Raw genomic sequence first — 15524 nt, forward strand, 5'->3', positions numbered from 1 at the left:
CGTGTGCTACAGCCAATGTTATGTTACCTTTATTACGCAGTGCGCCGTGTGCTACAATCAATGTTATGATATCTTTATTACGCAGTGCGCCGTGTATTATAGCCAATGTTATGTTACCTTTATTACGCAGTGCGCCGTGTGCTACAACCAATGTTATGATACCTGTATTACGCTGTGCGCCGTGTGCTACAGCCAATGTTATGTTATCTTTATAACGCAATGCACTGTGTTCTGCAACCAATGATATCATACCTTCATTACGCAGTGCGCCGTGTGCTACAACCACTTTTATGATACTTTTATTAGGCATCGCGCCGTTTCTACGACCAATGTAAAGTTACCATTGTTACGCAGTGCGCCGTGTGCTACAGTCAATGTAATGTTACCTTTATTACACAGTGCACCTAGTTCTACAGCCAATGTTATGATACCTTTACTACGCAGTGCGCCGTGTGCTACAGCCAATTTTATGATATCTTTACTACGCAGTGCGCCGTGTGCTACATCCAATGTTATATTACCTTTATTACACAGTACGCCGTGTGCTGCAACCAATGTTATGTTATCTTTACTACGCAGTGCGCCGTGTGCTACAAACAATGTTATGATACCTTTATTACGCAGTGTGCCGTGTGCTACAGCCATTGTTATGATACCTTTATTACGCAGTGCGCCGTGTGCTACAATCAATGTTATGATACCTTTATTACGCAGTGCGCCGTGTGCTACAACAAATGATATGTTACCTTTATTACGCAGTGCACCGTGTGCTACAATCAATGTTATGATACCTTTATTACGCAGTGCGCCGTATGCTACAGCCAATGTTATGTTACCTTTATTACGCAGTGCGCCGTATGCTACAGCCAATGTTATGTTACCTTTATTACGCAGTGCGCCGTGTGCTACAATCAATGATATGATACCTTTATTACGCAGTGCGCCGTGTGCTACAGGCAATGTTATGTTACCTTTATTACGCAGTGCGCCGTGTGCTACAGCCAATGTTATGTTACCTTTATTACGCAGTGCGCCGTGTGCTACAATCAATGTTATGATACCTTTATTACGCAGTGCGCCGTGTGCTACAACCAATGTTATGATGCCTTTATTACGCAGTGCGCCGTGTGCTACAGGCAATGTTATGTTACCTTTATTACGCAGTGCGCCGTGTGCTACAACCAATGTTATGATACCTTTATTACGCAGTGCGCCGTGTGCTACATCCAATGTTATGATACCTTTATTACGCAGTGCGCCGTGTGCTACAGACAATGTTATGATACCTTTATTACGCAGTGCGCCGTGTGCTACAACCAATGTTATGATACCTTTATTACGCAGTGCGCCGTGTGCTACATCCAATGTTATGATGCCTTTATTACGCAGTGCGCCGTGTGCTTCAACCAATGTTATGATGCCTTTATTACGCAGTGCGCCGTGTGCTACAGCCAATGTTATGTTACCTTTATTACGCAGTGCGCCGTGTGCTACAACGAATGTTATGATACCTTTATTACGCAGTGCGCCGTGTGCTACATCCAATGTTATATTACCTTTATTACGCAGTGCGCCGTGTGCTTCATCCAATGTTATGTTACCTTTATTACGCAGTGCGCCGTGTGCTACATCCAATGTTATATTACCTTTATTACGCAGTGCGCCGTGTGCTACAACCAATGTTATGTTACCTTTATTACGCAGTGCGCCGTGTTCTACAGCCAATGTTATGTTACCTTTATTACGCAGTGCGCCGTGTGCTACAACCAATGTTATGTTACCTTTATTACGCAGTGCGCCGTGTGCTACAGCCAATGTTATGTTACCTTTATTACGCAGTGCGCCGTGTGCTACAACCAATGTTATATTACCTTTATTACGCAGTGCGCCGTGTGCTACAACCAATGTTATATTACCTTTATTACGCAGTGCGCCGTGTTCTACAGCCAATGTTATATTACCTTTATTACGCAGTGCGCCGTGTGCTACATCCAATGTTATATTACCTTTACTACGCAGTGCGCCGTGTGCTACAACCAATGTTATGATACCTGTATTACGCAGTGCGCCGTGTGCTACAACCAATGTTATGATACCTGTATTACCCAGTGCGCCGTGTGCTACAACTAATGCTATGATACCTTTATTAGGCATCGCGCCGTTTGCTTCTATTAATTTTATGATTCCTTTATTACGCAGTGCGCCGTGTGCTACAACCAATTTTATGATTCCTTTATTACGCAGTGCGCCGTGTTCTGCATCAAATGTTAAATAACCTTTATAACGCAGTGCGCCGTGTGCTGCAATCAATGTTATGATTCCTTTATTACGCAGTGCGCCGTGTGCTACAACCAATTTTATGATTCCTTTATTACGCAGTGCGCCTTGTGCTTCAACCAATTTTATGATTCCTTTATTACGCAGTGCGCCACATTCTGCATCAAATATTAAATAACCTTGATAACGCAATACGCCGTGTGCTGCAATCAATGTTATGATTCCTTTATTACGCAGTGCGACGTGTGCTTCAACCAATTTTATGATTCCTTTATTACGCAGTGCGCCGTGTTCTGCATCAAATGTTAAGTAACCTTTATAACGCAGTGCGCCGTGTGCTGCAATCAATGTTATGATACCTTTATTACGCAGTGCGACGTGTGCTTCAACCAATTTTATGATTCCTTTATTACGCAGTGCGCCGTGTTCTGCATCAAATGTTAAATAACCTTTATAACGCAGTGCGCCGTGTGCTGCAATCAATGTTATGATACCTTTATTAAACAGTGCGCCGTGTGCTAGAGTCAAATTTATGTTACCTTTATTAGACAATGCGCCGTGTGCTTCAACCAATGTTAATTTGCCTTTATTACGTAGTGCGCCGTGTGCCTCAACCAATGCTATGATACCTTTATTACGCAGTGCGCCATGTGCTACTGTCAAATTTATGTTACCTTTATTAGACAATGCGCCGTGTGTTTCAACCAATGTTAATTTATCTTTATTACGCAGTGCGCCGTGTGCTTCAACCAATATTAATTTACCTTTATTACGCAGTGCGCCGTGTGCTTCAGCCAATGCTATGATACCTTTATTACGCAGTGCGCCGTGTGCTAAAACCGATTTTATGATACCTGTATTACCCAGTGCGCCGTGTGCTACAGTCAATGTTATGTTATCTTTATAACGCAATGCACTGTGTTCTGCATCCAATGATCTCATACCTTCATTACGCAGTGCGCCGTGTGCTACAAACACTTTTATGATACTTTTATTAGGCATCGCGCCGTTTCTACGACCAATGTTAAATTACCATTATTACGCAGTGCGCCGTGTGCTACAGTCAATGTTATGTTACCTTTATTACACAGTGCACCTAGTTCTACAGCCAATGTTATGATACCTTTACTACGCAGTGCGCGTGTGCTAGAGCCCATGTTATGATATCTTTACTACGCAGTGCGCCGTGTGCTACATCCAATGTTATATTACCTTTACTACGCAGTGCGCCGTGTGCTACAAACAATGTGATGATACCTTTATTACGCAGTGCGCCGTGTGCTACAGCCAATGTTATGTTACCTTTATTACGCAGTGCGCCGTGTGCTACAACCAATGTTATGATATCTTTATTACGCAGTGCGCCGTGTGTTATAGCCAATGTTATGTTACCTTTATTACGCAGTGCGCCGTGTGCTACAACCAATGTTATGATACCTGTATTACGCAGTGCGCCGTGTGCTACAGCCAATGTTATGTTATCTTTATAACGCAATGCACTGTGTTCTGCAACCAATGTTATGATACCTGTATTACGCAGTGCGCCGTGTGCTACAACCAATGTTATGATACTTTTATTAGGCATCGCGCCGTTTCTACGACCAATGTAAAGTTACCATTGTTACGCAGTGCGCCGTGTGCTACAGTCAATGTAATGTTACCTTTATTACACAGTGCACCTAGTTCTACAGCCAATGTTATGATACCTTTACTACGCAGTGCGCCGTGTGCTACAGCCAATTTTATGATATCTTTACTACGCAGTGCGCCGTGTGCTACATCCAATGTTATATTACCTTTATTACACAGTACGCCGTGTGCTGCAACCAATGTTATGTTATCTTTACTACGCAGTGCGCCGTGTGCTACAAACAATGTTATGATACCTTTATTACGCAGTGTGCCGTGTGCTTCAATCAATGTTATGATACCTTTATTACGCAGTGCGCCGTGTGCTACAGTCAATGTTATGTTACCTTTATTACGCAGTGCACCGTGTGCTACAATCAATGTTATGATACCTTTATTACGCAGTGCGCCGTATGCTACACCCAATGTTATGTTACCTTTATTACGCAGTGCGCCGTATGCTACAGCCAATGTTATGTTACCTTTATTACGCAGTGCGCCGTGGGCTACAATCAATGGTATGATACCTTTATTACGCAGTGCGCCGTGTGCTACAGGCAATGTTATGTTACCTTTATTACGCAGTGCGCCGTGTGCTACAGCCAATGTTATGTTACCTTTATTACGCAGTGCGCCGTGTGCTACAATCAATGTTATGATACCTTTATTACGCAGTGCGCCGTGTGCTACAACCAATGTTATGATGCCTTTATTACGCAGTGCGCCGTGTGCTACAGGCAATGTTATGTTACCTTTATTACGCAGTGCGCCGTGTGCTACAACCAATGTTATGATACCTTTATTACGCAGTGCGCCGTGTGCTACATCCAATGTTATGATACCTTTATTACGCAGTGCACCGTGTGCTACAGCCAATGTTATGATGCCTTTATTACGCAGTGCGCCGTGTGCTACAACCAATGTTATGATACCTTTATTACGCAGTGCGCCGTGTGCTACATCCAATGTTATGATACCTTTATTACGCAGTGCGCCGTGTGCTACAACCAATGTTATGATACCTTTATTACGCAGTGCGCCGTGTGCTACAGCCAATGTTATGTTACCTTTATTACGCAGTGCGCCGTGTGCTACAACCAATGTTATGATACCTTTATTACGCAGTGCGCCGTGTGCTACATCCAATGTTATGTTACCTTTATTACGCAGTGCGCCGTGTGCTACAACCAATGTTATGTTACCTTTATTACGCAGTCCGCCGTGTGCTACAACCAATGTTTTATTACCTTTATTACGCAGTGCGCCGTTTGTTACATCCAATGTTATGATACCTTTATTACGCAGTGCGCTATGTGCTACATCAAATGTTATGTTACCTTTATTACGCAGTTCGCCGTGTGCTACAACCAATGTTATTATGCCTTTATTACGCAGTGCGCCATGTGCTACATCAAATGTTATGTTACCTTTATTACGCAGTGCGCCGTGTGCTACAACCTATGTTATGATACCTTTATTACGCAGTGCGCCGTGTGTTACAGCCAATGCTATCTTACCTTAAGTACGCAGTGCGCCATGTGCTACATCCGATGCTTTGTTATTTTTATTACGCAGAGCGCCGTGTGCTACAACCAATGTTATGATACCTTTATTACGCAGTGCGCCGTGTGCAACAGCCAATGTTATGATACCTTTATTACGCAGTGCGCCGTGTGCTACAGCCAATGTTATGGTACCTTTAGTACGCAGTGCGCCGTGTGTTACATCCAATATTATGTTACCTCTATAACGCAGTGCGCCGTGTGCTACAACCGATGTTATGTTATCTTTATTTCGCAGTGCGCCGTGTGCTACAAACATTGTTATGAAACCTTTATTACGCTATGCGCCGTGTGCTACAACCAATATTATGATACCTTTATTACGCAGTGCACAGTGTGCTACAGACAATGCGCCGATCTGGAGTAACCAGGAGAACTTCAATTATGTCAGTTTGCAACTTCAAGCCATTTTTCAACCGATGTATACGACCTTCCCCTCAGAAAATTATGTTTCCAAATCAGGTTTCGGAATCGTGTCAAGCAACGCCCATGTCGTTCATAGGAAAGTTAACAAGGACCAAAGTGGTTAGTAAACTATTGATAAATATGGCAAATAATAGATATATTTAAATTTAAGAGGGTATGCAAACCCTACCTGTCTAGGACTTTTTATTTGAGGTAGATCATCCAGAATAATCAGGTGTGTGTACTATGTACGCGTCTTAAATGGCATATCATGTACAAAATATTTACACGATCTTCAGGTGCAAAACATGTCACATTTATGGATATAATTATAATCTAATGCAACTGCTAATTGAAGGTGTACGCGTTCAAGTAGTATTGGTAATAACTCAATGTTTAATAAATTTTGATCGCATTATAATCGCGTATATTCACGAGTGCAATACAGTGGACCCAGCTCTTTTAGGATCTGTATATAAAAAGGGCCAAGGACACTTCCGAGCTAGAGCAAAAGAATGGACATAATCATAAAACGTAAGTAGGACTCGTTTTCTTATCTAATATCACAATAATGAGTTGTTGTTTTTTGAGAAATGGAAATGCCATATAAATATGTTTAATCTTCACAAGTATTTCGGTTATTTTGTAAACATATTGTTTATGGAGTTATAAGACCGATTCTCCAATCAAACACATGCATGTTTGCAAACAAAAGTAGATCAGTTCCACCAATTTTCAGCTGAATTTTATTCAAGAAGCTAACATTCAAAATAAAACCAGTATTATCGAGTGCACGGGAATAAAAATGATCGCCTGTTTACTGGAATAAAATGTTTATACTATTTTCTTTTAGGTTGAGCTGGAGCCAAAATCCAGGAAGCTTGAGCCAAAGCGTGGAAGCTGAGCCAATACGCTGTATAATAATGCACTAAAATCGGCATATTTGGAATAGTTGAAGTTCTGTTTTTATATCTAGTATTAAGATATTGTTGTATTTTTTTAAATCTAATTATTTATGAATACTGAATGCAATTCATCTGATATGGGCGTTGCAATCTCAAAAATGTCGATGGAGCTAACTCCTTTCACAACATCTATATAATTATATAGTTACTGTTTCTTGACCAGTTTTTTACTCCAATCAGGATTCCAAAATAAACTAAATGTAGTGGATTAAAAAAGTGTGTCATTTAACAAAGATTAAATAGACAAAAAACTGGTGTGGTGAACTATGTGCTTAATTACAGCAATATTTAAATTAACTGACCGCTATGATACCAATCGGATTGAATACGTATTGTTATTTTTCTGTACATTTGATTAATATTTGCTATAAATAAAAATATGAGGTACACAATTCACCGACATTTAACGCAAGCTTGGCTTAGTTTTAGTGAAAACTAGTGTGTACTTACTATAATTCATTGTTTTCTGGACCATCAATGTCTTAATACAGCACAAGTTAGCACACGCTATTTAGCGGTATAGTAATGGTACCCGATAAAACAGCCACAATGCCAGACTTAAAACGAATCACTTACTGGTATAAGTGTACATTTTTTTTGTTATTGAAAAACTAATATATTTGTTTAAATTACGGTTCAAAACTGACTTGAAGTTCATCGTATTTGTTTCTTTTTAGCATCCGACTTTGCAAACATAATTATTTTTTGGTTAAAATGAAAATCAACTCACAAGGAGTGTTATTGCCAGTCCATTTGTTGAGTTTTGTTCCTTAGATTGCCCTACCAATTTAAATATAGGTACTATATTGGAAACAAATATGTTGAAACAACAGTGTCCTGCAATAACAGAAATCGCACATGGTTGAATATGAAAAGTCAGGAGTTCGACGATTGAAAAACTTTTTAAAATTCCTTAACCTTTTTAAGATGCAGATATTGTCAAACTTAATCAATTTATCATAATATAACACAATACAGGTTTGCTTTATTATTACGAAAACATAAAGAAATAAACACCTTATACGTATCCTCGCCAACTTTTATATATAGGAATGAATGAATAAACATATATCTAACACAACAAAATAGATTCCAGTTTTTGCTTCAAATCTGACTTCCTGACTTGGAACATATCAAGGAGTAATACATATAATATTCTTTTTATTAATTAATCTTAATAAAAAATTTAGCGTTCAGAATTTGCCGATTTTTCTTATTAATATTATACAGCCTATTGGCACAGCCTCCACGCTTTGGCTCAAGCTCCCTGGCTTTAGCCTCCAGCTCCAGCTCAACCAAGAAAAAGAGTATAAACATGCCTATTCCGGTAAACAGTCAGTCATTTTTATTCCCTGACAAAATAAAAGCACTCCAGTGAAATTCAGCTGAAAATGTTCTACTTTCGTTTGTAAACATGCATGTGTTTGATTGAGAATCGGTCTTATAACTCCATAAACAATATGTTTACAAAATAACTAAAATACGTGTGAAGATTAAACATTATGGCACTGCATTCCCCGATTTCTCAAATAAGCCCTCATAATTGTGATATTTGATAAAATAACGAGTCCTACTTACGTTTTATGATTATGTCCGTTCTTTTGCTCTAGCTCGGAAGTGTCATTGGCTCTTTTTATATACAGCTCCTAAAGGAGCTGGAGCCACTGTTTCGCACCAGTGATATTGAAGCAAATATGTTGACTGATTTCTGCAATTCCGTTTAAAGCCTTTCAAAGGCGGCGAAATGTGAAAATACAAAATCCGCCAAATGATGGCGCGAGAATGTAAAAATAAGCCACTTTGCGCATGCTTGCATTTAAGCCCCTACACTTGGCACGTATTTGCATATAAGCCCATCCACAGACCGGGTCCACGCGGTATCAAGACAAATCATATCCCTTTCGTTCGAAAAAGTGCCAAATTGAGGGGTATAAAAACATTATGCAACGTTATTTTTCGCATTTTTATCATGCTACATTATTGCAATGCAACAATGCGCAAGTTTTGATATTATAGACACGCCATCTTGAAGCTTCATAATCATTTATGCTTGAAGGCCAACATTAGAAAATGAGCCAAGTGTGTGTGGGGGGGGGGGAATTAAACCTGATCGCGAAGCTAGTGCAAAAAATCCAAGAGGCGGCCAAATGATCTGCTTACCTAATTTGCACTTCCCCTTAATACACACAGTATGTTTTGAGGATGATACTACCCGGTATTTTTGTACTCTAAGTTTAATTATACTTGTATTTACTTAGGCACCCCTTTAATCGCTTACAATCACACGTTCAACTGCTCTCAAGTCTCAAACACGAATCCGTTGTTTGATTTGAACTGCACCCTTACACAAAGCGACTACATATACAGTATTGAACATGGAGACAAGTAAGTGTTTTTTCTGTACAGCTTATGACTGAATATAGTTAGACTAAGGGATATTCAAGAACCCATATTGGCCCGATACTATATATAATAAAAAATATTGATAATCAAACGTCGAAGACACATTAATGAAGCTTGAAATCATGGTAGTTAATAGTAAATTGAATACGTGTACATACTGTGGTTGGAAATAATACTTATAAGATAACTTTGTTTCATTTTGCAGCTTTACCGTGACGTTCAACGTAAAAAGTGGTGGGTTCCGGAACCTGCACGACATCAACTTTAATAGATTTTACACAACCAATGTGTTTTATGGTCATACAGTGTCGGACACAGTAGAGTTCAAATTTGACTTTGTAGCCCCAAAGCATTGTTCCGAACAAGACTCTGGAAGAATGTGTATACCGGGAGAGGAACCAATCACAGTCTATGAAGATCTTACTAAGGTCATTCCAATTACATTAATGATTTGCCTTATCAGTGTTGATACAAGTCAAAATGTGGATATATACTATTTACTATATACCCATCATAAATCAACACGCAATACATATCGCATACTACGGTATCACATCTCTAAGGTATTATGGATCTCACCCTTATGAAGGACGGTCATATTCATTTCTGCTGACGTCAAGTCATAACAAACCATTGGACAATACTACAATGGCGTCATAAGACAAAACAAGACGTTATGAAAATAAATGTTTTGATAATTAGATCATGCACCTTTAGTTTGATATGAATCAGTTTTGTTAACTATAAAATGATGTACTGCGTTTTGATCCGGTAGGTTGTATTCGGCTCGAACGAATTGTTCAGATTAACTGTGTCTTTATAAGCCAAACGTTAAAATTAACAAAGACCCTGTTTAAATGCACAGGAATCAATGCAAAACAATCTGAAATATATGATGCAAAAAAACTCAACTCGCATTATGCAAATATCAACATATCGTTTTATGTTTGAATATGTTTAAATTACACGTAAAAGGAAATTCTAGACTTGCAATGGTACATAAAACATTAAAGGGTAAAAGCAGGATGTCACCGATTATTGTCAGTGTATATTCATCTCGTACACGTTGCGTGTACGGAGTCCGTATATCTATCCTGTACACGTTGCGTGTACGGGCTCCGTATATTCATCCCGTTCATGTTCCGTGTACGGGTTCGTATATCCACCCCGTACACGTTGCGTGTACGGTGTCCTATATCCATTCCGTACACGTTGCGTGTACGGGGTCCGTATATTCATCCCGAACACGTCGCATGTACGGGGTCTGTATATCCATCCCGTACACGTTACATATACGGGGTCCGTATATTCATCCCCTACACGTTGCATGTACGGGGTCTGTATATCCATTTCGTATACGTTGTACGGTGTCCGTATATCCATCCCGTATATGTTGTATGACATCCGTATATCCATCCCGTACACGTTGCATGTACGGGGTCCGTATATCAATCCCGTACACGTTGAATGTACGGGGTCCGTACATCCATCCCGTACATGTTGGATGTACGGGGTCCGTTTATCCATCCCGTACACGATGCATGTACGGGGTCCATATATCCATATATATTTTGTCAAAACATTCAATGGATAAAATGTGGATTTCTTCTAAAACACGCTAAATAACATAAAAATATTGCACATTTTTTTTTCGAAATTAAAATATCTCCATATATCTAAAGATACGGGAATGGATATACGGAAGTCCGTACACGTGGTGTTCCGTATACGTATATATATACATGGTCCGTACACGTTGGATATACGGGTCCGAACATGCCCGTATATTCAAGATGTACGGGACCGTTCTTTCCCGTATATTCAACCATTTTTTAGATATCTCGTTTTAACAGGTCTAACCTTTGCGTTTATCTTTCAAACCTAATTACAGAATCCCATAACACCACGATGGTCCGGATGGTTCGACACTCTTTCTGGACTCCTTGAATACAGACTTGAGGCATATCTCCTTGAGCCCAATATTCATGACGAGCTCATTGAGCTAAATCCACTGTCTCCTGTTTTCACCTACACTGAAAACAATACCAACAACGTCGAATTTCCGACATTTACTCCTCCGAGGTCGGGGATGTTTTCCGTCTTACTTACAGCCGCCGATAGAGCTAACAATACAAAGATTGCAAGACGTCTGGTCTTGTTTGACGACTCGTCTGAAATAACAATTACAAAACCTGGTCTTTTTATGAAAATGCCTGACGTCAATGATGTTGAACAGATGGTCGTTGGAGACGGGGGCTTATATATTGTCAGTGCAATAAAGGAGACTGGATTTATGTGGCAAACATCGGTAAATGATTCAAAATCACGGATTGAAATCAACTGGGAAAATCACTTCATAAATAAATTACACGACAATGGAAAACTTCTGAATAAAGTATTACCTTACCCGACACAATTTCAAGACTTGGAAGATGATCGAATTCTCAGAAGCAAAAAGTAAATTCAATAATTGTTACAAACGAAAAAAAACATATTAGGTTTTCTTTCATTATGCCAAACCAAACCGTTTCTTTGTTTAGCCTCAACCAAGACCGGAACACATATCTATCTATTTTCGAAAAAAATACACTCACTATAGATAAATATTTCTCCATTTTCATTCTTAGCTCCAGTACTCTTTGTGATTCGTTTCAAAATAGTTACCCTTTTTACGCCAACATATGTACCTTTAAATGAAAATAAGTAAAATGGAGTTTATTCGCCCATCTAAATATATTTGTCCGCGGACGCCAAGAAAATCTACCATCTAGAATGGCTGGATTATTATCCTTTGTTTGTCTAGACAGCTTTGCAAGCTGATATAATTCAAGATTTTCATGGACAAAAAATAGTACTTCTGTCCGTTTTGAATCGCCATAAGAGTTTGCCCCTGGTAGGACTCAGATATATATAGCATTACCATTTCTCGTGATATTTATTTCAGATACGTTGCTATCGATGACAATGAGGGCGAAAGAACATTGAAAGCTATACCTAATAAGCATGGACTGGTGAAATTTGAACTCAATCCTGTTTTTACTGACGACAAACAGGTAAGTTATTATATCTATTCAGTATTTAAACTTGTTATACTTATATTTGTTTTTAATTCATTACAACGTAAACCCCACAACAAAGCAGACTCGTTGGACAGACTAAAGAGTTGTGGAGTTGAGTATTCATGTTCCTTGAAATAGGCACCATCTTGTCAACGAGCGTATTCTACGAACGCTTTTTATAAACGACATTTCTAAGTGTTTTCATAATAATTGTTTCCAAAATATTTAGTTAATTTGTAAGTTGGATTGTGTCGTTTACTAGTTGATATTAAATGGTATGTTAGTTGATTTTTGTCGTATGCTAGTTTATATTTTGTCGAATGCTAGTTAATATTTTGTCGTATGCTAGTTAATATATTTGCAGTATGCTAGTTGATATTCTGTCGAACGATAGTTGATATTTTGTCGTATGACATTTGATATTTTGTCGTATGCTAGTTGATATTCTGTCGAATGATAGTTGATATTTTGTCGTATGCTAGTTGATAGTCTGTCGTATGATATTTGAAATTTTGCCTAATGCTAGTTGATATTCTGTCGTATGATATTTGCCATTGTGTCGTATGCTAGTTGATATTCGGTCATATGATATTTGATATGTTGTCGTATGCTAGTTAATATTCTATCATATGCATGTTGATAAGAGCTATTATCCGTTTGGCAATAACAAACGTCTCTATTAGACTTTGGTTTCAAGAATAGTCTGAATTATTTATAATAAATTACATTGTTTATGACTTAAAAAAACATAACCAAATAATGAATTAATCGAACGAATAACGACTTAGATACCGGTGTCTAAATGGGAGCATATACCGTTGGAGGAGAGTTATGTAATCTTGGAGCAACTCAACGACGGGAGTCACGTTAGGGTTTGGCTGCGTGCGACTGACGTCATGAACAAAACAGCTGTTGATTACACTGAAGTTCATGTCGACAACACACCACCGAGAATCTCACATCAACAACTTATGGAAAACGTTATAAATGGGACATATACGTATACATCGAGGTAAGTGTTTTTTTCAATTCATACGAACACACAACCAATTAAAACAAAGCTATCTTGAGAACAAAAAAAGTGAAGGTCTTTATATTTATTTAGCTACTTTATCCGAACAAAGTTTAATATAAAATTATAAAGCTGTTTTGTAGGTATTAGTCCAAAATCAGCAAGTTTGAACTACTTGGTCGATCCCAACACTAATGACGCAATCACCACCATAAAATAGCTAATGACTTAGTTTTCCTGATAAAACATGGCTTAAACGACAAATAAAACTAAAACTAAAAATCGATATTGGGGTTTGATTATAGTCTATGTATTTCTATATGCTTTAAGAGTGACATTTCGAGCATCAGACGACGGAAGCGGTGTTCATAAGTTGCAAATGACCCTTTATGTCGGCAATAGCTCTATACCAAAGAAAATACACTCTGTTTCAGCAAATAGAAACGACGTAAGTACATTTCAAATAAATCGAACAGACATAAATGGTATCACAATCTTGACATACATAGAACAATAAGCTAAACGTCAATATATATTTGTAATGATACAAGAGCTGCCATTGGTTCGCGCGCTTGACTTAGAAATGAATACAATATTGATATAATATGTGCCTGTCAAAATTCATTAAAACTCAAATAAAGATCTGAACATGAAACACCTCAGTCCGACAAAGCCAGGTTTTAAATAATTGCCAGAAGATTTTGAGCCTTTGTTGTGAGATTAAGTTTCAACTTTTTTCTATTGTTAGTATCAGTGACATTGACCTCATTACCAGTCCCATGAAAGTCCTCCATAATATCTTCATACATACCAAGTTTGGTAAGAAGATGTCAAACCCAACTTAAGTTATTCAGTGCCAAACGGTTATCTATTGTAATAACATTCAATTTGACCATGACCCCTGGGGCCTAACTACAAGCTCATGGGAGCTCTCCATAAACTCTTCCTATTTACCAACTTTGGTCGTAATATATAAACCCTAACTAAAGTTATTAAGTACAAACCGTTATTTCTATTGCTCATAACAGAGTTCTTGACCTTGACTCTAGGAAAGGGCAAACGCGATGCAGTGACAGGTATCCTAAAATACATCATATATTCTAAGTTTGGTTACTTTATGTCAACTTTAACTAAAATTATATCAAACCAGGTCAATTTGACTCCGCCCGCGGTGTCTGCCCGAACAACGAAGTACGTATTCTAATAACCAGGTTTCACTTCAAAAGCAATAAGAAATAAAAAAACACCTCCAAGAACAAGTCAATCAAGGGCTATAGTTTGTATTAAATTTTAATAATGAGTTATGTAACCTGTAAATTAGTTTGTTTGACAGCTACTGTGTAAAAAATGAAGGCCGTTTAATGAATAGTATTTAAGGTCTGAGTCTAAATCCAAAGTCGCCCAAAACCTTTTACCACCAAGGGTCATAATTTGTATTTAGAATAATATTGAGTTATGTAATCATATTATGTGATAGACCTTAACAACGGTGTTTATTAGGTTTAAAGTAAATTGAACAAAAGGTATAAAAGCAATTGGTGAAAATTCCAACTGACCGTAAAATTTTATCCTGACACAATGTGCCCTTAAACTTAGTTCCTAAGTCAATCAGAGACCATAATTAGAATTATTAATAGTAAAGAGATATGTTTCGTCATGGTGTAATAATCCTTTCCAACTTCCAAAAGTATTGCGTGAATTGAAAAGGCCTACATGCCCTAAATGTTTAACCGGACAACGCGCTTACAAAAGCTTGACTTATGTATGCCTAACATAAGTATATATCTTTATAAACGTCTGTTCAGTTCTGCTCAGTTTAGTTAATACGTAGGTGCAAAGTCAATAAATTTAGCTATGTGAATATGACAAGGTATCAAATGCTTAAAATTCCGTTTTATTTATGAGCAATATTGACTGCATTTTGATTACGGACCAATTTACTCTGCAAAAAAACAAGGTTCAGATCTTTTTCAACAAAACATGTTTGATTGTGTTGTTGTGATGGTGCAGACTGCAGGAATCTGTGACAAAGACCCATTGTGTAACTGTGTTCTGGATGTGTGCTACCGCGTTGAACAGACAATTAATTTTGACAACTGCTGGTTTCTCGTCCCAAAAGAAGACCTTAATAAATCGGGAATATTACAAGTGACTACGTTCAACCAGGCTTTGCTTACAAGAACATTCAACTTGACGGTAATGACGACCGATT

At 38.3% G+C, this 15524-nt stretch overlaps 1 protein-coding gene across 1 annotated transcript in view; it reads left to right on the top strand.

Annotated features, from left to right (window-relative positions):
* LOC128239891 (uncharacterized) overlaps window positions 1–15524 on the top strand; it is a 48010-nt gene that overhangs the window by 23476 nt on the left and 9010 nt on the right. The window contains exons 7-14 of the mRNA XM_052956336.1: window positions 5797–5993; window positions 9097–9223; window positions 9447–9669; window positions 11133–11698; window positions 12186–12294; window positions 13089–13312; window positions 13643–13760; window positions 15323–15508. Of these exons, the coding sequence (XP_052812296.1) occupies window positions 5797–5993; window positions 9097–9223; window positions 9447–9669; window positions 11133–11698; window positions 12186–12294; window positions 13089–13312; window positions 13643–13760; window positions 15323–15508 (1750 nt within the window). The remainder of the gene's footprint in view (window positions 1–5796; window positions 5994–9096; window positions 9224–9446; window positions 9670–11132; window positions 11699–12185; window positions 12295–13088; window positions 13313–13642; window positions 13761–15322; window positions 15509–15524) is intronic.

The sequence above is a fragment of the Mya arenaria genome, chromosome 7 (assembly GCF_026914265.1).
Source record: "Mya arenaria isolate MELC-2E11 chromosome 7, ASM2691426v1".
Lineage (NCBI taxonomy): Eukaryota > Metazoa > Mollusca > Bivalvia > Myida > Myidae > Mya > Mya arenaria.